The 24,587-nt window shown below is 44.5% G+C and overlaps 1 protein-coding gene across 1 annotated transcript in view; it reads right to left on the bottom strand.

The window, feature by feature from the left end:
- Positions 1-23,381, bottom strand: part of SUMO1 (small ubiquitin like modifier 1) — a 31,649-nt gene extending 8,268 nt beyond the window's left edge. Inside the window, exons 1-3 of the mRNA XM_073633294.1 lie at positions 23,212-23,381; positions 5,251-5,328; positions 1,410-1,487 (exon numbers count right to left, since the gene is read on the bottom strand). Coding sequence (XP_073489395.1) covers positions 1,410-1,487; positions 5,251-5,328; positions 23,212-23,223 — 168 coding nt within the window. The 5' untranslated portion in view covers positions 23,224-23,381. The remainder of the gene's footprint in view (positions 1-1,409; positions 1,488-5,250; positions 5,329-23,211) is intronic.
- Positions 23,382-24,587: the final 1,206 nt, after the last annotated feature.

The following is a 24,587-nucleotide window of genomic DNA, read 5'->3' as shown; positions in this document are numbered from 1 at the left end:
CATCTCCTGCACCATGTCTGCAGTCTCTGACCATCTCCTGCACCATGTCTGCAGTCTCTGACCATCTCCTGTACCATGTCTGCAGTCTCTGACCATCTCTTGTACCATGTCTGCAGTCTCTGTCCATCTCCTGTAGTATGTCTGCAGTCTCTGACCATCTCCTGTATCATGTCTGCAGTCTCTGACCATCTCCTGTATCATGTCTGCAGTCTCTGACCATCTCCTGTAGTCATTTGGGGGCAGTCTGGAGCTCCTCTTTAAATTGTCTGCACTGTTTACACTTTGCTACATGCAAGGAGTGTTGTCTTTTTTTTTAAGAACAGATAAAATTTAAAAAATGGAGTTCTTCTGACTACTTAATTTTTTTGAATGAAAACCGCGCGCAGTAATCGTGATGCATCGTGAATCGTGGACCTGATAATCGTAATCGAATCGAATCGTGAGGCCAGTGAAGATGCGCACCCCTACTATGCATACTAGCTCATTATGCCTTTGTCTTGCAGGGTGTTTTTTTTTTTTCCAGAGGCTTTACTTCCTCTTGAAGAACATCATAATGTGATCAGAATTGTGGGGAGACATTATTGTGGGTGGGGGAAATCGATCCACACAGGGTCGACAAGAATACTAGCCCTGGTACTTTATGAACCAATGTTACACGGTTTGGCAAAAGATATCCTTCACTACTGTGAGGTTACCAGGTGAGGAGGAGAAGTAACTGTGGGGCGATCACAATGCAATACAGAAAACAGCAAAGTGCAACAACAATAGCACATAGAAACTAATATGCAAAGAATCTTTTGTTCGAGAGCTCCTGACTGGCATTAGGTGTGTTGAAGTACCACTGAAATGAATGGCACCATATTGCCCCAACGCATGCAACATGCACTGCTGTACCTAGCAGTAAAGTACTTGGCAATGTGTGAATAGGCCCCTAACAAGCTTAAGAATAGACATCATTTCTCCATTCTTTGAGCTGGACAAAAATTGATCCAAAATTGGATGAACCAAATCGCATCAATTAAAAAGTGATGATTTTTCACTAGCATTTATTCTATTTCACAGTACTAAACTGATGAAAACATCAGATATTTTTCAAACCATCTTTTTTCATCGAGGTAGTTGAATGGCATTTGTCAAACACTTACAAGGCAAAAATACTGGCTGGTATGCATTACTGCACAGACACATAAAAGGCTGACACTGAAAATTTGCTATTCATTTTCAAGACCTAATGATTTTTGAGAGGACCACTTACTCTACTCCTGGTATATTCCCTCAGTGAAGCTGCAGATTTTTTTTTTCCCCCCAAAGTTTGATCACGCTTCACATACAGGCAGATCAGACTATACACACTATAAAGGCAAATATGTAGTTCTAAACAACTGTGAGCCAGCCTGCAATTCAATTACCTGTCTCTGACAGTATGATTCTTTCAGCTTTTTCAGGTGCGTCGTCATCTTTACCTTAAAGTGAATTTCACTGCTGTCCTAAAAAAATAATAGAAAAATTAAACAGAAAAGGTCTGGTTAAAGCTGGTTGTCAAGAAGGACAAACAAAAAGTATCTGATTTATTACTCACTAGCAAAAAGGTGCAAATTTGGGGATATTACAAATAATTCTGAAAGTATTTTGGCAGGGACTGTGTACAGGAAAAAAAAAAAAGTGTATGTAGGGTACAATAGCAAGTGGCATCTGCAGGAGGGGAATGTGGAGGATATGATGGAGGACGGCAAGTGAAGGAGAGGAGTACGGAGGGAATGGTAGTATACACAGTGCATCTGAAAAGTATTCACAGCGCTTCACTTTTTCCACATTTTGTTATGTTACAGCTTTATTCCAAAATGGATTAAATTCATTATTTTCCTTAAAATTCTACAAACAATACCCCATAATGACAACGTGAAAGAAGTTTGTATGAAATCTTTGCAAATTTATTTAAAAAAATAAAAAATAAAAAAAAACACATGTACATAAGTATTCACAGCCTTTGCATGTTCTCCCTGTGCCTGCGTGGGTTTTCCCTGGGTGCTCCGGTTTCTCCCACACTCCAAAGACATGCTGGTAGGTTAATTGGTTTCTGTTCAAAATTAGCCCTAGTATATAAATGTGAGTTGGGGACCTTGGATTGTGGACTCCTTGAGGGTAGGGACCGATGCGAGTGTGCGATGTTATGTGTGGAGCGCTGCGTAAACTGACGGAGCTATATGGGTTTGTAGACATGCACCCACACACACTCAGGCTGAACTGGATGGACTGGTGTCTTTATTCAACCTTACTAACTATGTAACTTCGTTGAAGCCCCTTTGGGACCAATTACAGCCTCAAAGGGGTTGTAAAGGTTCAAGTTTTTTCACCTTAATGCATCTTATGCATTAAGGTGAAAAAAACACCTGGCATTGACTGCCCCCCCAGCCCCCTCATTTTACTTACCTGAACCCTCTAACTTGTCCCACAGGGAAGCGCTGTCTCTCTGCCCGGGGTTCTCGGCTCTTGATTGATAGCAGCGCAGCCATTGGCTCCCACTGCTGTCAATCAAATCCAATGACGTGGGTGCCGGGGGGCGGGGCCAAGTCCTAAATTCGGCCAATATGGACGTCGAATGCTGGACTCGGGAGCGCGCCCGCAAGGTAACCCCCTGGGAAAGCACTACTCCCAGGGGGTTATCAGATGTGGGGAGGAGCCTAGAAAGCCGCCGAGGGACCTCAGAAGATCAGTTTTGGGGCCACTCTGTGCAAAACCAGCTGCACAGTGGAGGCAAGTATGACATGTTTGCTATTTTTTTTTTTTTTAAACTAACCTTTAGTATCACTTTAAGTTTTTTTGAGTATGATACTACAAGCTTGGCACACCTATTTTTGGGAAGTTTCTCCCATTCTTCTTTGTAGGACCTCTAAAGCTCCATCAGGCTGGATGGGGAGCATCGGTGCACAGCCATTTTCAGATCTCTCCAGAGATGTTCAATCGGGTTCAAGTCTGTCCCATTGTCCCATAGCCACTACCTTTATTACCTTGGCTGTGTGCTTAGCGGCATTGTCCTGTTGGAAGATGAACCTTCGTTTCAGTCTGAGGTCCAGAGCGCTCTGGAGCAGGTTTAAATCAAGGATGTCTCTGTACTTTTCTGCATTCATCTTTCCCTCGATCCTGACTAGTCTCCTAGCTCCTGCCGCTGAAAAACATCCCCACAGCTTGATGCTGCCACCACTATGCTTCACTGTAGAGATGGTGATGAGCAGTGCCTGGTTTCCTCTAGACCAGGGCTTGACAAATTTGTTTGGAATCTAGGAGCCAGCTAAAAAAAGTTAAGAGCCAGGATTTTTTTAACAACCGACAAAGCTTTATTTTCTAAAAAATAACCAATCTTAAATTTACACAGAAAGACTGCCCCGCTAGTGGCCGAATAGCGCCCCTAAAAGGGCGCTAAAAATAGAGCCACTTTACCGACGATGCCCCCCGCGGCTCGGTGTGAAAGGTCCAATCAGATCCGCCTGAAAAACTGACAGGCGAACCTGATCAGACAGCTGATGTGAAAGGGGCCAAGCAGGGAGATGACAAATAAATTAATTTTAATTAAGAAAAAAATAAACAGGCGACCTGGCGCCCGGGATTTGTCGAACTCTGCTCTAGACATGACGCTTGCCATTCAGGCCAAAGAGTTCAATCTTTGTTTCATCAGACCAGAGAATTTTGTTTCTCATGGTCTTAGAGTCCTTCAGGTGCCTTTTGGTGGGCTGTCTTGTGCCTTTTACTGAGGTGTGGCTTCTGCCTGGCCACTCTACCATACAGGCCTGATTGGTGGAGTGCTGCAGAGATGGTTGCTCTCCTGGAAGATTCTCCTCTCTCCACAGAGAAACGCTGGAGCTCTGTCAGAGTGACCATGTGGTTTTTGGTCACCTGTCTAAGGCCCTTCTCCCCTGATTGCTGTTTGGCCAGGCGGTCCGCTCTAGGAAGAGTTCTAGTGGTTCCAAACTTCTTTCATGTACGGATGATGAGACCACTGTGCTCACTGGGACCTTTAGACTGCTTTCACACTGAGGCACTTTACAGGCGCTATAGCGCTAAAAATAGCTCCTGCATAGCGCCTGTAAAAAGCCTCTCCTCTCACCCCAGCGTTAAAACCCGAGGGCTCTCACACTGGAGCGGTGCGATTGCAGGACGGTAAAAAAAAGTCCTGCAAGCAGCATGTTTGTAGCGCTGTAGGAGCTGTTTACACATCGCCCCTAAAGCGCCGCCAAACTGCCGGCAAAGCGACGCGTTGAGTGTGGTTTTTACCCTTTTTCAGCCGCCAGCGGCGTTAAAAGCTCCCCACTAGCGGCCGAATAGCGCCGCTTTACCGCCGACGCCCCCAACGTCCCAGTGTCAAAGCAGCCTTAATGCTACATACATTTTTCTGCACCCTTCTCCAAATCCTGTTCAATCAGCTGAATTTACCAGAGGTGGACTCAAATCAAGTTGTAGAAACATCTCAAGGATGATCAGTGGAAACAGGATGCACCCAAGACCAATTTTGAGTTTTACGGCAAAGGCAGTAAATACTTATGTACATGTGAAATTTTTATTTATTTTTTTTTTATTTTTAATAAATTTGCAAAGATTTCAAACAAACTTTTTTAACGTTGTCATTATGGGGTATTGTTTGCAGAATTTTGAGGAAAATAATGAATTTAATACATTTTGGAATAAGGCTGTAACATAACAAATTGTGGAAAAAGTGAAGCGCTGTGAATACTTTCTGAATGCGCTGTAATGGCAGACAGTATGTGAAGGAGGCGAGTGCAGAAGCTATGACTGCTGGCAATGTATGAAAGAGGAGTGTGGAGGGTATGATAAGGCAGAGTATGAGCAGAAGAGGAGTGTGGAGGGAATGACGGGAGGCAGTAAATGCAGGAAAGGAGTGTGGAGGGTATGAAAGGGGCCATATGTGCAGAGAAGAGTGCAAAGGGTATGAGAATGGGCAACACTTGCAGGAGAAAAGTGCAAGGTATGAGAGGGCACAGTATGTGCAGAAGAGGGGCATGGAGGGACTAACGGCAGGCAACGCATGCAGGAAAGGACTGTAAAGGGTATAGTATGTGCAGAAGAGGCATGTGAGGAATAAGACAGCAAGCAGTATTTAGGTGACACCACTGTGAACCCTATAAAATTGTCTATAGTTACAATTTCAGTCAGTTTAAACTGCCTGAACATAATTATGAAGATAATTTTATTAGAGAAAACCCGAAAAACCTTCATCTCTGATTTGTGAATGCTTACCTGGCCAATTACTTTCAGTTTAATATAGTCGCCTCCCTCTTTCTTATCTCCCAAGTCCTCACTGGATGGTTTGGCTTCCTGGAAAACAAAATAAAAACACAAAACATTCATCAAAATGACACTTGTGGGGGGGCAGCTGTAGTCGCGATTAGTGATGTAGTCATCAAGGCGAGTATGATTTTTAAAAAAATTTTTTTTGCATTCCTGAACTTCTCTTTTAATCTAACGAAAGTTAAAAGGGGAAGTACAGCCAAAGCTTGTTTGGCTGTACTCCTATGGATCACAGGAGTGAAGTTTGTTCTGCACCCCTGTGACCTGTTTTCAGTAGACGGTGGGCTGAAGTCCGCTGTCTGCTGACGTCACAGAGTCGGTCCAGGCTCGGACAAGATCGTGACAATGGAGTCAGAATCCGCCTACATGTCTGGGCCGGCAACCGGGCTCAGCCTCTCAGCAAGCTGCTGAAAGCCTAAGCCAAGCTGCCCCCCCCCCCCCCCCACAGCTCAGCGCTCCAGTGAGCGAGGGAGGGGCAGAGCAGACAGTGGAGCCTGACAGTCACCATCTCTCTGAGCACGACCCCTGAGAACCGAGTGATCAGCTGGGTTTAAAAGCTCGGTTCTCAGTGTTAGAGCCGGCGGGGGACAGATGCAGCATCGGGCCAATGCTGCATCCACCTAGGCAAGTATGATTCTGGAGAAAAAAAAATCCCATAAGCCTTTTAACATGAAACAAACAAGACTTATGTTAATGTCCCAGAAATGTGTGAATGGGGCCATAAGGTTATAAGAGAAAATGCACCAAACACTGAAAACAGGGCATATTTAACACCTAACTACCGTATTTATCGGCGTATAACACGCACTTTTTTCCCCTTAAAATCAGGGGAAAGTCGCAGGTGCGTGTTATACGCCGATACCCTGCGATCCCAAGCTGTCAAAATTTCAAAATCGCCGACCGCGATTTGAAAATGGCGCCGCCGGCGTCGAAATACACAGAGCCGGTCCTCGGCTCTTTCCGGCAGCTCTCGTTTACTTTCGGCTCCACTCGTAGTCCCGAGCGGAGCTATCCGAACCTACTTGGATAGCTCCGCTCGGGACTACGAGTGGAGCCGAAAGTAAACGAGAGCCGCCGGAAAGAGCCGAGGACCGGCTCTGTGTATTTCAGCGCCATTTTCAAATCGCGGTCGGCGATTTTGAAGCCCAGGAAGCAGGGACCGTTGATCGAAGGCTGCACTGGGGAAGGCTGCACTGGGGAAGGCTGCACTGGGGAAGGCTGCACTGGGGAAGGCTGCACTGGGGAAGGCTGCACTGACAAGGCTGCACTGACAAGGCTGCACTGACAAGGCTGCACTGACAAGGCTGCACTGACATGGCTGCACTGACATGGCTGCACTGACATGGCTGCACTGACATGGCTGCACTGACATGGCTGCACTGACATGGCTGCACTGACATGGCTGCACTGACATGGCTGCACTGACATGGCTGCACTGACATGGCTGCACTGACATGGCTGCACTGACATGGCTGCACTGACATGGCTGCACTGGGGCAAGGCTGCACTGAGAAGGCTGCAATGATGGGCATTTAAATGTAAGTTTTTTTCCCTTCAACTTCCCTCCTAAAAGTTTTTTTTCCTTAAAATTCCCTCCTAAATTGGGGTGCGTGTTATACGCCGATAAATACGGTACTTGAAAATTATAATTGACAACAAGAGTCTATTAATGCAGGCTAGAGTGCCAAAAACATTCACTGTAATGGGTAAATCTATACAAAGCCTAGTTTGTACATTAAGCAGGACTGCAGGCAGATGAAGGAACTATTCCCATATCCCTCCTTTCTCCAGCAGTCAGATACCTAATGCCCTGTTTTACATCTGTTCACGCGTCTTAATGTCCTCTCATAAGCATAGTGATGCTGATTCAGCCCCGTGCGGAGTGAGCAGCTTTCAGAACGTGGAATCAGCAGGCTCATCATGCAGAAGAGGTGAGAAATAATATTTTTCTAAGGGAGCGACAATCTACAGGAGAACAGACAAGACAGCACACAAAGCAGCTCTACTGTCAGCACTTAATGCTCAGTATTGCGGTACAACAAAACAGCCACGTTTCAGAACAATTTCTAATATAATCTGTTATGTATGAAAATAGGCAGCAGTGATTTTGTTAGTGCTCTATTAGTTATTCTTCAACCACATACCGACCGCCGCACGCCGATTTACTTCGGCAGAATGGCATGGGCAGGCAAAAGGGCATACCCATATGAACGGGGAGATGCCTATATAAACAAGGCCTTTCCATGTTCTGCCTAGCAACATGACAGAGATCTACTGCTCCCTGTCATCGGGAGCAATGATCTCTGTCATGTTGTAGTGAGCCCATCCCCCCACAGTTAGAACACATTGAGGGAACACACTTACCCCCTTGATCAGCCCCTAGTGTTAACCCTTTTGCTGCAGGTGACATTTATACAGTAATCAGTGGCCATTTTTAGCTCTGATCGCTGTATAAAATGTCAATAGTCCCAAAATAGTGTCAAAAGTTTCCGATCTGTCCGCCGCAATGTCGCAGTCACGATAAAAATTGCAGATCGCTGCCATTAAATTAAAATGTATAAAAATGCCATAAATCTATCCCCTATGCTATCACTTTTGCGCAAACCAATCAATATACACTTATTGCGATTTTTTTGTTACCAAAAATATGTAGAAGAATACATATCGGCCTAAACTGTGGAAAAAATTTGTTTTATATATTTTTGGGGATATTTATTATAGCAAAAAGTTAAAAATATTGTTTTTTTTTCTAAATTGACGCTCTTTTTTTGTTTATAGTGCAAAAAATAAAAACCGCAGAGGTGATCAAATACCACCAAAAGAAAGCTCTATTCATGGGGAAAAAAAAGGACGTCAATGTTTGGGTACAACGTCGCACGACCGCGCAATTGTCAGCTAAAGCGACGCAGTGCCAAATCACAAAAAATACTCTGGTCAGGAAGTGGGTAAATCCTTCCGGGCCTGAAGTGGTTAATCAGTAACTTAATATGGTAGTGCAAACCACATAGTGTACACCAATTATTGCTTTAAAATGATAACCCAAAAAAGGTCATTAAGCATGAAAATACACATTAAACATAACAAGAATTGAACCAGTTAAAGCTGAACTCTAGTGAAAAGCTAATAGAACGTGAAAAGCTTTAATTGACAAAGATATACAACTCTCTTCAGACACCTTCCTGCATGTCATAAAGCTAAGAGTTAAAGCGAAATACCAGACAAAACTTTAATCAAATTGGAAAAATTCTGTGAGCCACAATGATCTTATGCCTTGCTTGTGCTACCTCCAGCTGCATGCGCTAATCACGCTTCATATAACGTGCATAGGATAAATTTACAAGTTATGCGCTGCGCTTGGGTGACCCCAAAAACAAAATTAATAATAACCAACTCTGTGCTTACTAGTGCGATAATATTAAATACAAATAATATGAATGTTGAATAAATAAACAAGGTGTGAAAAAACAAGTGCTTGTTACACCATAAATTAGTGCTTAGTAGTGCTTGTTACACCATACATAGTGTCTTAATCAACATAAAAAGTGCTTAGTGCTCAATATAAAGTATCCTGCTTTTTTAAAATGAAAAAAATAATAAATAATAAATAATGAAAAAAGTTCTCTTTGGCACTCCAAATAGTGTGTGCAAATAATGTCCAGCAGTGATAATAAAACAATGCGTGCAGGTGGTGTTCAGCTGTGACAACAATCCAACATCATGCCGAAGATATCCTGAGTGCTGCAAAACGTGCTCCTGTGCTCCTTCGTGACCCCCTTAAGCTAATGTGCTCACCTCAGAGTGTGTGACTCAGCTTCTACCCTGAGTCCAAATACGCTTTGGAGCCACCCCTGGGCTCAAGCTAGGTAGAAAATTTTCAGCTGAATAGCACCTACATCCAATCAGCGCTCTGTAGCGCTGATTACAGTATTAACATCTATTGCTAGAAAAGCAGATAAAGTGTATCTGAATATTATTTTTTTTTTTATAGTTTGTCAAAGTATAATTATAGCCATTTTTTTTATTCTCATGTAATTAAAAAAAATTTGAAAAGTATATATTTTTGCAGGTAAAAAAATTGTGCATTTATTATGTTTAAAAACGGGGGCCTGCAGGCAGGATCAGCAGACCAGGGTGCAATGTCAGGCTCCTGCAAACATTGTCTACAGCTCCATTCCGTGCCTGTGTCAGAGCTGTACGCACTGTGTAAGAACTACAATTGTGCTGAACAGTGCGTTTACAGTTCATTTAAAGCGGAGGTTCACTGAAAAAAAAATATTAAAAGCCAGCAGCTACAAATACTGCAGCTGCTGACTTTTAATATATGGACACATAACTGTCCAGGGAGCCTGCCATGTTGGCAGCCGAAGCTGATCCGTCCTTCGGCTCTTGGCTGCTGCCACCGCCATCTTTGGTAAGGGAATAAGGAAGTGAAGCCGTGCAACTTCACTTCCTGGTTCCCTACTGTGCATGCGCGAGTCGCGCTGCGCGTCCTCTCAGGTTCCAGCTGTGTTCTGTGTCTCACAGAATACAGCGGTGGAGGACAGTGTAGGCGCCTGAAGTGGCGTAGGTAACCGCCGGAAGTGGCATAGGTCACCGCAAGCGCCGCGGTGATCTATGCCAGGAAGTTGGAGCAAATACCTGTATCAGACAGGTATCTGCTCCCTTCTCCCCCCTGAAAGGTGCCAAATGTGACACCGGAGGGGGGAGGAATCCAAAAAGTGGAAGTTCCATTTTTGGGTGCAACTCCACTTTAAGCTACTGCCATGGAAAACAGGGTATGGCTGGAGAAACTTCACAAGATACGGCACCTCATCCCAAAGTATCAGATTCGGAATGTAGAGGTATAGAGGGTATATAGAGGTGCCAAAGAATGCAGGTAAATAGACGTATTAAAATATACAAAATACTTTATTGAAATATATTAAGAAATAACACAGACGAAAAATATATAGATCTAAAATCTTAGAAGAGGTGCAGTACACAGGATTATAAAAACGGTACAATCATACCGTTTTTATAATCATTCTTTGGCACCGCTATAATCCCTCTATACCTCTACATTCCGAATAAGCTACTGCCATGGTGACAGACACGACTTTTAGTTTCTACATTCACAGATTGCAGATTGGTGAAGCCCAGTACAGCTGCACCATTTTCAAAACGTGACAGCGGGTGTAGGGAGAAGAACCACTACCCACTGTTATGCTGAGTGGGGGCACAGCTAGAACATGTTGCACCCTGAATAGGAGTATAACATATTTTAAAAGGTGAACTAACCTTCAATTTTCTGCTGTCTGTGTCCTGTTAGGGAGATTTTTCTTTACTTTCCTTTAGGTCTCAAAGGAAGTAGAAATCTCTACAATTTGAGGAGAATCCCCGTTTTAGACAGTTGTCACCAAATCAATGATCCCCACTGAAAAAAAAAAAAAAAAATACCCATATCCCTTGCTCTCATGTTCTGTAACATTTTGGAGTTTTCCATTCCTTTTTGTGCGGTGGACAATGGTCACTAGGACAAACAGAGGGTGATCTACCTAGCAGGGACATAAAACAGACATGACAGGGGTTCTATCCCTTCTCGACTATCAAAAACTGACACAATCTCAAAATCAAAACCTCAAAATAAATAATAAACACAGCATTGAACAGCTAATATGGTTGCTGGAAAAAAAAAAAGAGAAAGAAAAAACACCCAAGTTTTAACCGTTCCTTACTTTACTTGAACATTAAAATAACATTTTTTAGTGGTGGCCGTATTCACATGTGGTCTCTAAAACCAGGGCTGAGAAATTCAGCTCTCAATGCAATGACCCATCTTCAGTAACAATTCAACCCCAGGAATACATCCAGCAAAATGCTGTGTCACAAGAAAGTCATTATAATTCTGCACTTTGATTATTTTCTATTTATAGGCTTGGCCGTCTGAAAGACAGGTCGACAAGGGAGCCCCAGAATGTTTAGGTAGGCAATATATATAGTCAAGTGTAATCTAACATGACAAGTATAATGGATTTAAAGCATTATGTTTATTATATTATTGTCCATCCAGATTGTCTGTAAATATTACCAGATACATAATACACATTTGTTTTATTCATGCAATCAAATTCATCATAAACCAGTGATAGTAATACTTGTACATTTCCATTCCTAATGGCCCAATTTAAATTCCAGGACAGCCCTTGATAGGATGAACAAGTACTCACCCAATTTTTAGGGGGGGGGGGGGGGGGGGGGTCGGGGGACCACTGCTTAAAGGACTTTGCTCCCAAATGCTTGATCTTGATCACCCAAAACGTCCAATCGATGGTGTCGAATGAACGTAGACATGCTTGACCACGTGGCGGCCGTACATATCGGCTCTGGGGTAGCGCCGGCTCTTTCTGCCCAGTACGTGTCTAACGCCCTTGTGGAGTGTGCATTCAAGACATGAAGGGTCCAAGTGTAGAGTTTTGTACCCTTCTGAGATGGTCATCTTTATCCACCTAGCTATTGTCCTTTTAGAAGCTGGTTTACCTTTCCGATTTTCTGAGAAGAGTATAAACAGGGCCTCTGATGTTCTGAAGCTCTTGGTAGCTTCCAAATTGCCTATGAGACATCTCATGACATCCAGCCAAAGTAGTTGCTCTTCTTTGCTATTCGATGGCTTACTACAGAAGGAGGGTAACACTATATCCTGACTTCTGTAAAAGGTAAAAGCAACCTTGGGGATAAATGCTTGGTCAGTCCTGAGACTGACCTTATCCTTCAATATCTGCATAAAGGGCTCTCTAATTGACAAAGCCCGTAGTTCACCGACTCTCGAGCAGACATCATAGTGATAAGAAAAACAGTTTTGAGGGTAATCACTCTTAAGGATGCCTTTGATAACGGCTCAAAAGGCTTCTTAATGACTGCTTTTAACATGATAGACAAGTCCCATGTCGGAATTTTACAACATGGCACTGGTCGTAGTCTAGAGCCTGCCTTACAAAATCTATTTATGAGCGGGTCCTGTTGTAGGGAATGCTGCAAGTAGACTGATAGGGCTGCAATCTGTACCTCAATTGTGCTTAAGGATAGGTTTTTATCAATGCCTTCCTGCAGGAACTCTAGAATTATTGAAGAATCATATTCTCTTTTTCCGTTCTCTGTTAGCCAGGTTAAACTTCCTCCAGACTTTCAGGTATTTGGCTCTTGTAACTGATTTGCAACTTTGTAGCAAGAGTTTTTATCACTCTGTTTGATAGACCCTTAGACTTCAGGATCTCTGTTTCAGATACCATGCCGCTAAGTTTAGCATGGCTGGATTGGGATGCAGTACTGCAGGGATGCGACTGAAAAGTAACATCCAAGGTGGTCGATCCGCTAATTATAGCAGAAGTGAAAACCATGCCATCTTTGGCCAAAATGGGGGTATTAGGATAAGGGATGTCTATTCTGTCCTGAATTTGGAGAGGACTCTTGGGATCAGCTATAGAGGTGGGAAAGCTTAACATAGCCTAAAAGTCCATGCACTCTGGAGGGCATCGACTGCCACTGGCTGATTGGCGTTTGCTTTGTTGGCAAATAAGTCGATCTCTGGAAGGCCCCACTTGGAAACTATTCCACAAACACTGTTGGGTCTAGTGACCATTCTTGTGAGATTAGCTGTCTGCTCAAAAAAAAATTGGCTAGGTTGTTCTGCACTCCTTTGAGATTGCCGAAAGAGATTCCAGATTTTCCACTGCCCAGGAGAATATTTCATGCGCTATACTCATCAAGATGGGACTTCTGGTCTCTCCTTGTTTGTCTAGGTACGCTACCGAAGTTGTATTCTCCGATCTGACCTGTATATGTTGGCCTCTGAGCTGACTTTGGAATGCTGAGATTCCTCTGGCTACAGCTTTGAGTTCCTTGTAGTTGGATGAGTGTTGTTTCTCTAGTTGAGTCCAAGTATCCTGCCCCCCATTGCACCTCTAAATGGGCCCCCCATCCCTGACTGCCGACATCTGTAGTCAATATGCGAGCAATCGTGAAGGTCCACAGCAGTCCCTCTTGTAGATTGATTTGGTTTCTCCACCACCAAAGGGCTTGCTTTGTTTTTTCTGGGCGGTACACCTTGTTCTCCAAGTCTTTTCTCCACAAATTTTGTAGGAGGAAGGACTGGAGTGATCTTTGGTGAAACCTGGCCCATTTGACTGCCGGGATGGAGGACGTCATAAATCCTAAAACTGACATTATTTCTCTTATTGTAACTGGGAGATTTGTCTGTATTTGTGCTATCCGTTGTCCCATGCAATCGACCCTTTCTTGTGGGAGTATTATTGACTGTGTTCAATGGCTTTAGGTTGAAGATCAGGCAATAACTGCCTGAAGGTTTCTGCACAAAAAACCCTTTCCTTCTTCCTGTTTGGGGACTGGTATTAGGACTTTTTGGTCTACTAATTCCCCTATGAGTTGTGGTAATGCCTGAGCTTTTGCTGGGTCCCTGGATAATTCAGTAATCAATACTCTTGCGGGAGGTCTTTGGTTGAACTCTAAGGCACATCCTTTCTCGATCACTCCCCTGACAAAACTGTTGGAGGTTAGTTTTTTCACTGTGGAAGGAAATCCTCCAATCTTCCTCCCACTTGGAAGCTGGCATCATTGTGGTTTGAATTTTTTTGTCAGGAGGGTTAAAAAGCATGTTTGTTTTTTGCCTCCCGTTCTGGGTAGGCCAGTCATTTTTTGGCTTTCCTTTATCCTGTGTTCTCATTTGTCCTTTAGAGGGAAGAAATTTTTTTCTGGGAATTTATTTTTTCTTTTCTTAACAGGAAAGGTCTTTTTCCTATCGGCTATACGCTCTAAGGCTTCATCTAGGTGAGTGCCAAAAAGAAACTTGCCAGAAAAAGGAACGCTACATAAACGTAACTTGGAGGCTGTGTCCCCTGGCCAGGTTTTGAGCCAAAGGGTTCTCCTGGCTGCATCAGATAATGAGATTGCTTTGGCTGAGTTTTACAGACTCGGCCGGGGCGTCCGCAATGACGCCTACTGCTTTAAAGAGCATGGGGAAAGATTTTAACAGCTCTACCCCTAGGGGTACCCGCCGTCAGATGTTCTTGCAGCTGTTTTAACTACGCTAGTTGTTGCCAGTGCTGGTCTGTTTGCCATGGCGGTATCCCATGATCTTTATAGGATTACATCGCCTCTTTTGTCCATGGGGTGCCCCATGTCCTCAAAGACCAGATTTTTTTACAGTGTTTTGACACTTTTGCTAGGGGGGCATCTAATTTAGGGGATTGATTCCAGACTGTGTTTGGGTCCTCAAAGGGAAATCTTGAAAAGAAGGGCCGGGCCCTTTGTCTGGTTTCGCCCACTCCCTAAGTACTAAATCGGTCATAATTTTGTGCACCGGGAATACCTTGAGTTTCTTTTTATTCAACCCTTGGTACATTTTGTCATGTCTTGAGAGTGTTTTTTTCTTCTTTCATCTCTAAGGTCTCATAGATGACCCCCACTAGTTCATCCAATTCCACTTCTTGTCCCTGGAGCCCCCCCAGGGACAAGAAGTGCCTCTGCTTGCTCTAAGACCATTTCCCGCACAGTGAGGTGATTCTACCAAGTCCCTTGGGTTTGAGCTCTTCTAGAGTCAAAAGTCTGGTCCTTATATTCCCTCTGTGACCCCCGTTCGCCTGCGGTCCTGACCTATCTAGTTGGTTGAGGGTTAGACTGTGACCGGATTGCTGCCCCCATTACATGGGATAGATCGGGAGTGTAACACTGTTCTAGGATCAGAGACACAGAAGGCCTGTACCTCCGTAAAGACAGCCCCCCCCCCCCCCCCGAAGAAGCCCGAACCATGGGTGAAACATGTTGGGCGTAGTCTGGTTGTCTTGTTTATATATCCTACCATCAATATCTGTACATGCCTGTGTCTATTGTTTTTATGTACATTTTTTGTTTTACCATCTAAAACAAAAATAAAATATATATTTTTTAATCGAATACATGTCATCATGTGATCATCACCCCAAAAATCCACACTCCCCGTCTCCTCCATATCTTCATGTTTAATTGGGGATTGGTGCTTATTACCAGCTGTATCCTCCACGACTAATCACCTTTTCATACATAGAGGGTTCTTTATTGTAAGAGTGGCAAGGATGTGGAATTCCCTTCCACATGCGGTGGTCTCAGCAGGGGGGCATCAATAGTTTCAAGAAGCTATTAGATAAGCACCTGAACGACCGCAACATACAGGGATATACAATGTAATACTGACATATAATCACACACATGGGTTGGACTTGATGGACTTGTGTCTTTTTTCAACCTCACCTACTAAAAGGTTGTCTAATGGCTGTGCCTGGGACTTGTGCATCTGAGATAAATTTTCTTAATGACTGAAAATTAGATTGCATTTCATCCTTGAAGGAGCAGAGGAATTTTGAAAAAGGAGAATCTTCCTCGCTTTTTAGCACGGCTGTGATGCAAGTAGGACACAACGTTTTTGTGTAGCTATAAAAGAGCCTTGCACTACAAGAGAGACATTTCTTTTTGTCTGTCTTGGTAGTGGCTTTCTCTGATCTGGATGATTCTGAGAGGGGGACAAGAAGGAGAGAGGGTTTTGTTTAACAAAAGAACTCATCTAATCCTGGCCTCCTCCCGCCGTGCTAAGGTGCCCAACTGAGCTATAAAAGGTGGTTCCCCCAGGGTCTTCTAGCTCCCCTTGTAATAAGTGATACACAGGACAAAGAGGCTCTGGCCAGGCTACCTGTGATGAGCTGGCATTTGACTCGCCCGTGGTGCTCCGTTGCTGTTGGCATCTAAAGCCCATGCTGTTGCGCCTTTAAATACACCGGCTCGGCCTACCCCTTTGCTCTGTCCCGGAACCCGGAAACCAAAACCTCTGGCGCGCAGTGATGACATCATATCCGCCGGAAGTGATGCCTGCAGTTTTCCGTGTCACGGCGTCCTACAGCAAAGAGTGTGAGCTCTCTCAATGCCGATGCTCCGCCATCACTGCCCACTCCCTCGCCAGGCACCGCAGAGAGGGGGGATGGGGAACTCTATACCAATTCGGAGGGAACCCGTGGCCTGTGGAGAGGAAGGCCTCCTGGCCTTACGGTGAGGGGGATTTTTGGCTGGTCTGGACAGCCCTTGATGATGGATGCTCTCCCACTCCATCTCCCCTAAAAGACAGTTCCTCCAGGTAACATGTCTCCTCCGACTGAGTAAACACAAAAAAACTGACCAGATGCCTGAGGCACCGCCTTTTAAAGAGCTGGAGGCAATGTATTTCCTGTCCAGAGAGGAGCTCCATCTCTCACGGACTGTCCTGGAAGACGACTGGAGGAAGCTACCAACACCCAAGCAATGCTAATGAAGCTTCAAATGTTTGGAAAATTTCCATGCAAGCTAGCACATGCCTATGGAAGAAAGGTGTTTGCCACATACAGGTACATGCGCTGCCTCCATCCAATGGGCAAGTAACATGAGAAGCAGCAGCAAGATAAGCAGATAACAAGCAGATGTCATCCCTCTCAGGAAGATATCTGCTGGTCTATGCCTTGGCCAAGTTCCACTCTTACAAGGCACTTTGAATAAGATACCTGGATATAGTACCTTCAATTGGAAATAGTTCTATTTCAAGAGTATATAGTACTGGACAAACAGAAATTATTGGATTTTGCAAATGAAAATCAGACTAACATTAAAATCATGTTGCACAATAAAATATTCCAACATATTTTTTCATTAGAAAAACATATAGACTCATGTGCCCCCACCTGATTCTCAGTTTCCAGAAATCACCAATATGCAGCAAAATAAAATAAATGGCAACACCCAATGGTGCTAGGCTCCAGCAGAAGTTTGGGGAGGACAGCAGTATAACTGGGTGAAAAAGGCATCAGCTTCCCCCAAGCTTGGTATACTTCTTGAAAACTGAACTTATCCTACTAGACCAGGAATCAAAAATGGCTGTTGTGACAATTTACCTCTTCTCTATCCAGCAATCTGGTCGAGCTCTAGTGCCTCTTAATATGGTATACTATAAGGCCCCTTTCACATGGGCGGATAGAATTCAGCTTTTAGTTGCGGATAGATCAAGTTATCCACCGCAGCTAAACTCACACAATGCTTTCCTATGGCCCTATTCACACACTGCATTTAGCAACGATTTCGTTACATGGGGTTTTGTGCGGTTAGAAAATAGAATTTGACTGCGTCCGGGAGCGATTTATTGCAGCTATCTGCACATAACTGCAGGTAATCGCAGTGTACTATTTCTCCTGTGGATAGCAGCAGCAACATGGAAAGAAACACAACAGGAAGCACATCAGAAATGGTAAGAATGTTCCAACGGAGCTAAATGCGGTCACATGTAAACGCAGCTAATTGCAATGTACAACCATAAGTGATCGCTGTGCCTGGAGTCTTGGAATTTCAAAATAAAAAAACATGCTTTTAACAGCGGCAGAACAGCCACCCGTGTAAAAGAGGCCTAAGGCTGCAGTCACACCTGAGCGTTTCAAAGTCACGTGGGTTTTTTTAACTGCGATTTTTACTGGATTTTTGCCACGATTTTGTTCAGGTCACCAATGTAAATGGCAGAAAAACGCCTGTAATCTCCCCCATATTCTTTTTTTGAGCTTAGGGCATTTTTCAGGCGTTTTGCTTCAGGTGACAAAATGCTCAGATATGAACAGGCCCCATTGAAATGAATGGGATTTTGCTTGTTGGGCGTTTTATGAGCTAAAAACGCTCAGGTGTGAATGCAGCCTTAAGCTTGCCATACACTAGCGGAATTTCATTCAAAAATGTCAGTGTCAGGAACATTTGTTTGATTTTCTAATCTTTGGTGGGGTCTAGACATAAAAGTGACAAGAAGATTCAAAAGGAGCAGGATGGAATTTTTTTTCCAAACAAAAATTTTTAACAGCGATTGTGATTTTCATTTGGAAAATGTAATTTAAACCTAAAATTGAATGTTAAAAGCAAACAGAAATTTTTAAGTTCTTTTCAACAACATTTTAATGCACTGTGAACATTTCCATACAATCATTAATTCTAAAATCTACCAGTATCTAGTCCGCTTAAAGTGGTTGTATACCCCTTTTTTTATATTTTTACCCACAGGTAAGCCTATAATAAGGCTTACCTGTAGGTAAAATGAATATCTCCTAAACCAGTGATGGTGAACCTTGGCACTCCAGATGTTTTTGAACTACATTTCCCATGATGCTCTTGCACTCTGCAGTGTAGTTGAGCATCATGATAAATGTAGTTCCAAAACATCTGGAGTGCCAAGGTTCGTCATCACTGTCCTAAACCTACATGGTTTAGGATATATTCACTCTGCATGCAGCTGCTGACGTCCGCAGCGCATGCGCAGTGAAGGTCCAGTGTATCTTGCCGAAACCGAGGGCTCCTGCACACATGCACGGGGAGTTACGTCATCGCGGTTCCAGCCACTCACAGCGCCGAAGCCGCGAACCCGGAAGAAACACAGAGGGGAAAATGGTTATTTTTGGGGAGGTTTGCGGGTATACCATCGCTTTAAGTCCAAGATCACATATGTGTAGGTGATTCCCGCAGCCACCCGCACAGAAAAAACAAAAAAACACCACGCACTGGAAATCACACCTGCACTGCACATGCGGTTCCCGTGCTGGCTCTGATTACTAAAATGCTGCAGGGATCTTTTCCTTGCGTTCCTGGAGGCATGGCAGCCTATTCAAATGAATGAGCTGCTATGCCCACACAAAATGAAGCTCGCAGAGCTGCATGTGTGTAAACCTAGCCTAAGTCAGTTTGCTGAAAGTAACCAATTGTTCACAGAAGCGATAGTTCAAACTGAATGAGTCAGTGGGATGTCCAAGGTTTCAATCACATAAATCCTGCCTTAGGGCAATGCAACATCTTACTTAAAAAGTGATCGTAAATTCAATTTTTTTTTACAATAACAAACAGTCATATACTTATCTGCTATGTGCAATGGAATTGCACAGAGTGGCCCTGAACCTCCACTTCTCAGGTGGCGAGCAGAAACAGAACATACACTAAAACTTGATGGAAGCAGAACAGGATTAGACGGTGAGTATACCAATGGATAAGCATAAGCAACCCATAATAGAGAGATAACACTGGGACCTAATAAGAGCTTCCATCTAGCTTTAGTGTATGGTCCGTTTTTGCTCGCCGTGATGGCAGGTGCTTTTACTTGTTTGTGTCCTCATACCCATGCTGCGCTCTTACCTCATTTCCATTGCGTTGGTATACTGCCTGGACAACACACACACTGATTGATACCTTGAGTCACTCCTTTATGCTACATACCTGTGTTTTATGCAAATTATTAGCATTGTATCGTATTTATATATGATTTATTACCTTACATAGACTTATTACTTCAAGCTCCTGAAGAAGCATGCCAACACAATACATGTAGGGTTCCGAGTTAGTCTATCCTTCACATCAACCTCTACCAGGCCTTCCACAATACTGATGAATACATCTGTACCAAGTTCTTATCAAGTTACAGTTGGGCCTATGTATGGTTATGGTGATGTCTATGTGGTAGCCCTCAATGCTAGGAATTAACTTCACCTTGTTGTTTGTCTTTTTAATCTTTTCTCTTTTGTAATAATAAAATATATATACTTTTAGATGACTGTGTGTTATGGTGCCTAATGTCCATTTTGAGTTCACTGGTTCAATTTTACCTACAGGTAAGCTTTATTATAAGCTTACCTGTAGGTAAAAATAAAAAGAGTTTACTACCACTTTATTGCAAAGAATGCTTGCATTGGGGCATTCTGTACACCATCTGTGTACAGAACACCTCCAGGTCGCCATACTGCATTTTACAGAAAATTACAGCGCTTCAGATTGAAAAGGAAAGGTAATTTTTAATAACAATAAATTACACTATGAATGTACCAAGCTAGACCAATCCAAGTGTGCGGTTATGAGAATCCCTGGAAGTCCACTTTAAAGCGGTTGTAAACCGCGATTGGTGTAAAGAAAAAACTGTAAGGCAATTGTATAATGTACTAGTATGCGTCACATACTAGCACATTATGGAATACTTACCAGCAATGATGTCACTCCTGCACGTGTGCACGGGAACCCTTGGTTCCAGCATGAAGCTTTGACGTCTTGAAAAGGCATGCCCGGACCTTCAGAGCGCATGCACCGATGAAGTCACCAGCTGCATGTAGGGTGAATATCTCCTAAATTGTGCACATTTATGAAATATTCATTTTAATTACAGGTAAACCTTATTATAGGGTTAAAGCACAAAGCGGACTTTACTACCGCTTTAAAGGCGACGTTGAAAGGAACATTTTAGGCCCCAGGAGCTTTTTGCCAGTGTGCAGACTGAGCTTGCAAACGATCCCCACTGTGCTGTGATGTTGGCGCTCCCCTTCGTCTGTGCTTCCATTTTCACCCGGTCTTATTAAGATTTGGAGTCTTCCACATCTTGATTGGCTGAGCTGACATAACTCCAGTGCATGGAGGTTAACTTTTTCCTGGGACTGAATCATTCAAAGACTGTACACTGAGCTGCGCATGACAAGGCATGGTATTTATGACAGAAGAGATTTACAAAGTCTCTATCATAAAAAGCCCACCTTTCAGCGTGTTTATATAATGAGTTTCACTTTGAGCCCGGGTTTACACCACAACGGGCTGCGGATCGCACAGGAGCGCTGTGCGTCCCTGTTCACCGTTTCAGGGACGAATCAGGGCCGATTCTATGCCTGAATTCGGCCCTGAAACGCAGCCAAAGACGCACAGCGTTTTTGTGCAGTGTGCACCGCAGCCGCCCCGGAGATATGTAAACTGGCTCCATAGGGAGCCAGTCACATTCTCCTGCTATGCGAATTAGAGGTGCGGAAACGCACCTCTAATTCGCATAGGTGTGAACCCGGGCTAAAGGGTTTGTTAACCCACAGGGTACAATTTACATTATCCTCTTGGTTAACCACTTCAATACAGGACACTTATATACCTTCCTGCCCAGACCAATTTTCAGCTTTCAGCGCTGTCACATTTTAGTTGAGAATTGTGCGGTCATGTAACACTGTACCCAAACTAAATTTTTTATCATTTTGTTTCCCACAAATAGAGCTTTCTTTTGGTGGTATTTGATCACCTCTGGGGTTTTTATTTTCTGCTAAACAAATAAAAAAAGAACAAAAATTTTGAAAAAAAATGTTTTTTTTTTGTTTCAGTTACAAAACTTTGTAAGTTTTCTCCTTCACTGATGGGGCTGCACTGACAGGCCCTGATGAGGTGGCACGGATGGGTGGCACAGATGGGCACTGATAGGCAGCATGGATGGGCATGGATGGGCACTGGTGTACTGTTATGTATGGTACTGATGGATGCCAATCAGTGCCAAACAATAATGCCTGCCAATCAGTGATGCCCATTGTGGGCACTGATTGGCATCCATTGTGGGCACTGATTGGCATCCCTGGTGGTCTAGGGTGGCATACCTGGTGGTGACATCCCTGGTGGTCCTAGTGGCGTCCCTGGTGGTCCAGTGTGGGCATCCTCGGGAGGGGGGGGGGCTGCGCTGATAATCGATCAGCACAGACCCCCCTGTCAGAGGAGCAGCCGATCAGCTCTCCTCTACTCGCGTCTGACAGACGCGAGTAAGGAAAAGCCGATCATCGGCTCTTCCTGTTTATATCGTGATCATCAGCCATGATTGCACACGGCTGATCACGTGGTAAAGAGTCTCCGTCAGAGACTCTTTACCGAGATCATAGTTGCAGTGTGTCAGAATGACACACCGCAACAACGAGTCTCTTGTCAACGGCACTATCTATATGCTGGTGTAAATGGCTTCCTCAGAGGGGTTGAAGACATTCCCCACGGGCTCCCCAGGCTACTTGTTGCCAGTTCTGATGCAATAACAGTGTGTATAAATAGGATCTGCGGCCCTGGCGAAGCGAGTCAGCCTGCAAAACGCATTGAAAAAGTGGATCTCAAGCTCAGGAAATGTGCATTTCATTCCGGATGGGTTGTTGGGGGAAGCTGAAAATTACTGTAATAGTCTATGTTACTACAAAGATCACTGCGATATTTCAGTTCCTGCTTGGCTTCTACGCAGTTTGCTTCGTCTCTGCACACAGAACAAAGGAGGTCGCTCACTTGACACCTCCACCAGTTATAGAACGCTTTGTATTCATTTTTACAATAGAAATACAAGGTGTTCTCCCATTGAATGAGATGGAGAAGAGGGTGGTGACATCACGATCTCCCTCTCGTCCAGAAAATGCCTTGTATTATCAGAGGGGAATAAAAGGTGTTCTATAAATGGTGGTGCTAAGTGAGTGTCGTCGTAACCCCCCCCCCCCCCCCCCCCAGTCTTTAAGCAAAGTGAAAGCACCTCACATCACTATCCCTGTGGTAGCACCAACTACTACTGTGATCTGCAGCCATCAGATATGGGATATACTTATACAGTGTGCCAGGCTGGCCCAATAGACCGATACAATACAGGGGAGTCCTGGAGTGCAGCTTTAGGGTAATGATTGATCCCTGGATGAGGCTGATCACTGACACCAGTTGTAATCAGAGATGTGGGCAGTCTGTCAGCCATTACAAAGTCTTGTGTACATCACAGAGCTCCTCCCCTAACAACTGCATGCCTGTTCTCCCCACAGACACCCCATGGCGGTATGTGTAGGAGATGAGCCCCCCTGTCCAGTCTATGTACAATCCTCTCCGTCCTCAGCCATGTCCGATCCTCCATTATATAACACGACCTGTCACCATTCTGATCACACTTACATAAGTCATCCCTCCATATTTCTACTACAAGTTCTGACACATGCGCATTCCTCTCGGCGCAATCTGCGGGCCACCCAGCCTAGTAACCGCTCCTGCCAATGAGAGCCGTGCACCCCCACAAGAAGGTCCAGTGCTCCGTTCAGGCCTCCCTCTCCTCACCTGGTCAGACATGCTGCCTCGTATCCCCCGCGGTGTATCTGGCGCCTCCGGCCGCTCTCCTCTTTTCCTCCTCCGGGCACAATAACAGCACTACACACTCAAACAACGATGGTGTCCCTGTCCTGGGGGTGACGTCACTTCCTGTCATACCGGGCCGGCCCACACTAGTGACGTACATGGTGCTGCTGGTTTGCTGCTATGGCTTTTCTCTTCATAGGAAGAGAGAGAAGACAAGGTGAAGCGGGATTTTGTGGGAAATGTTCACATTTCAAGGGAATATGTGCGAATGGTAAACCTTCATCTGCTAACATTGCTTTGAAAAGAGGCAACATATTTTTTTTGTAAAATAAATGCATCCACGTTGTAGAAAGAAAAAAAATGTGCATGTGAGTGGCACCACGTCCCCCTAACCTACGCGCTCCCCCTCCCAACACAAATCTTCCAAATCTCCTCTCTTCCCAACAACCCCACCCCCCTCCAAATCTTCCTCTCCCCAAATTCCACTCAGCACAAATCCCCCCCCCCCCAATTCCCTTTCCCAGCATAGTTCCCCCTCCCTCAACCCAAATCCCCCTTCTAGTACAAATCATCCTCCTCCCAGCACAAATTGTCTCCCATCCCTTCAGCACAATTCCTCCACCCCTAAATCCCCCCTCCTAGCACAAATCCCCCCAATTCCCTTTCCCAGCACAGATCCCCCTCCCTCAATCCAAATCCCCCTTCTAGTACAAATCATCCTCCTCCCCAAAACTCCTCTCTCAGAACAAATCCTCTTCTCCCTCAAATTCCTCCTCCCAGCACAAATTGTTTAACCCCTTCTAGCACAAATCTCCCCTTTCAGCACAATTCTCCACCCCAACCCCCCCCCCCCTCCACCCAGCGCAAATCTTTACCCAAATCCCCCCCTGTTAGCCAGCACAAATCACCCCATCTTAGTACAACCCCCCGTCAATTCCCCATGCCAGTACAAATCCTCTTCATGTCCCAACACAAGTCCCCCTCTCCCCACCTGAAATCCCCCTTCTAGTACAAATCGCCTCCCCCCTAATCTCCCTTCCCTGAACAAATCCTCTTCTCCGCCAAATTCCTCCCCCCAGCACAAATGATCTACTTCCTTCTAGCACAACTCCTCTCCCCCGTTCAGCACAATTCCTCCACCCCCAAATCCCCCCTCCCAACACAGATCCTCTCCCCACAGCACAAATGTTTCAATCCCCAAAATCCCCCTCTCAGCACAAATTACATCTCAGCACAACCCCCCCCCCCATTTCCCCCTCCAAGCAAAAATCCTTTTCCCTCCCCACTCCAAATCCCCCCTCTCCCTCCCCACTCCAAATCCCCCTTTAAGTACAAATCATCCTCCCCCGCCCCTAAAC

This window comes from Aquarana catesbeiana, linkage group LG06 (assembly GCF_042186555.1).
Source record: "Aquarana catesbeiana isolate 2022-GZ linkage group LG06, ASM4218655v1, whole genome shotgun sequence".
Taxonomy (NCBI): Eukaryota; Metazoa; Chordata; class Amphibia; order Anura; family Ranidae; genus Aquarana; species Aquarana catesbeiana.
Note: the sequence above shows the minus strand (reverse complement) of the source record. Positions and strands in the feature narration are given on the sequence as shown.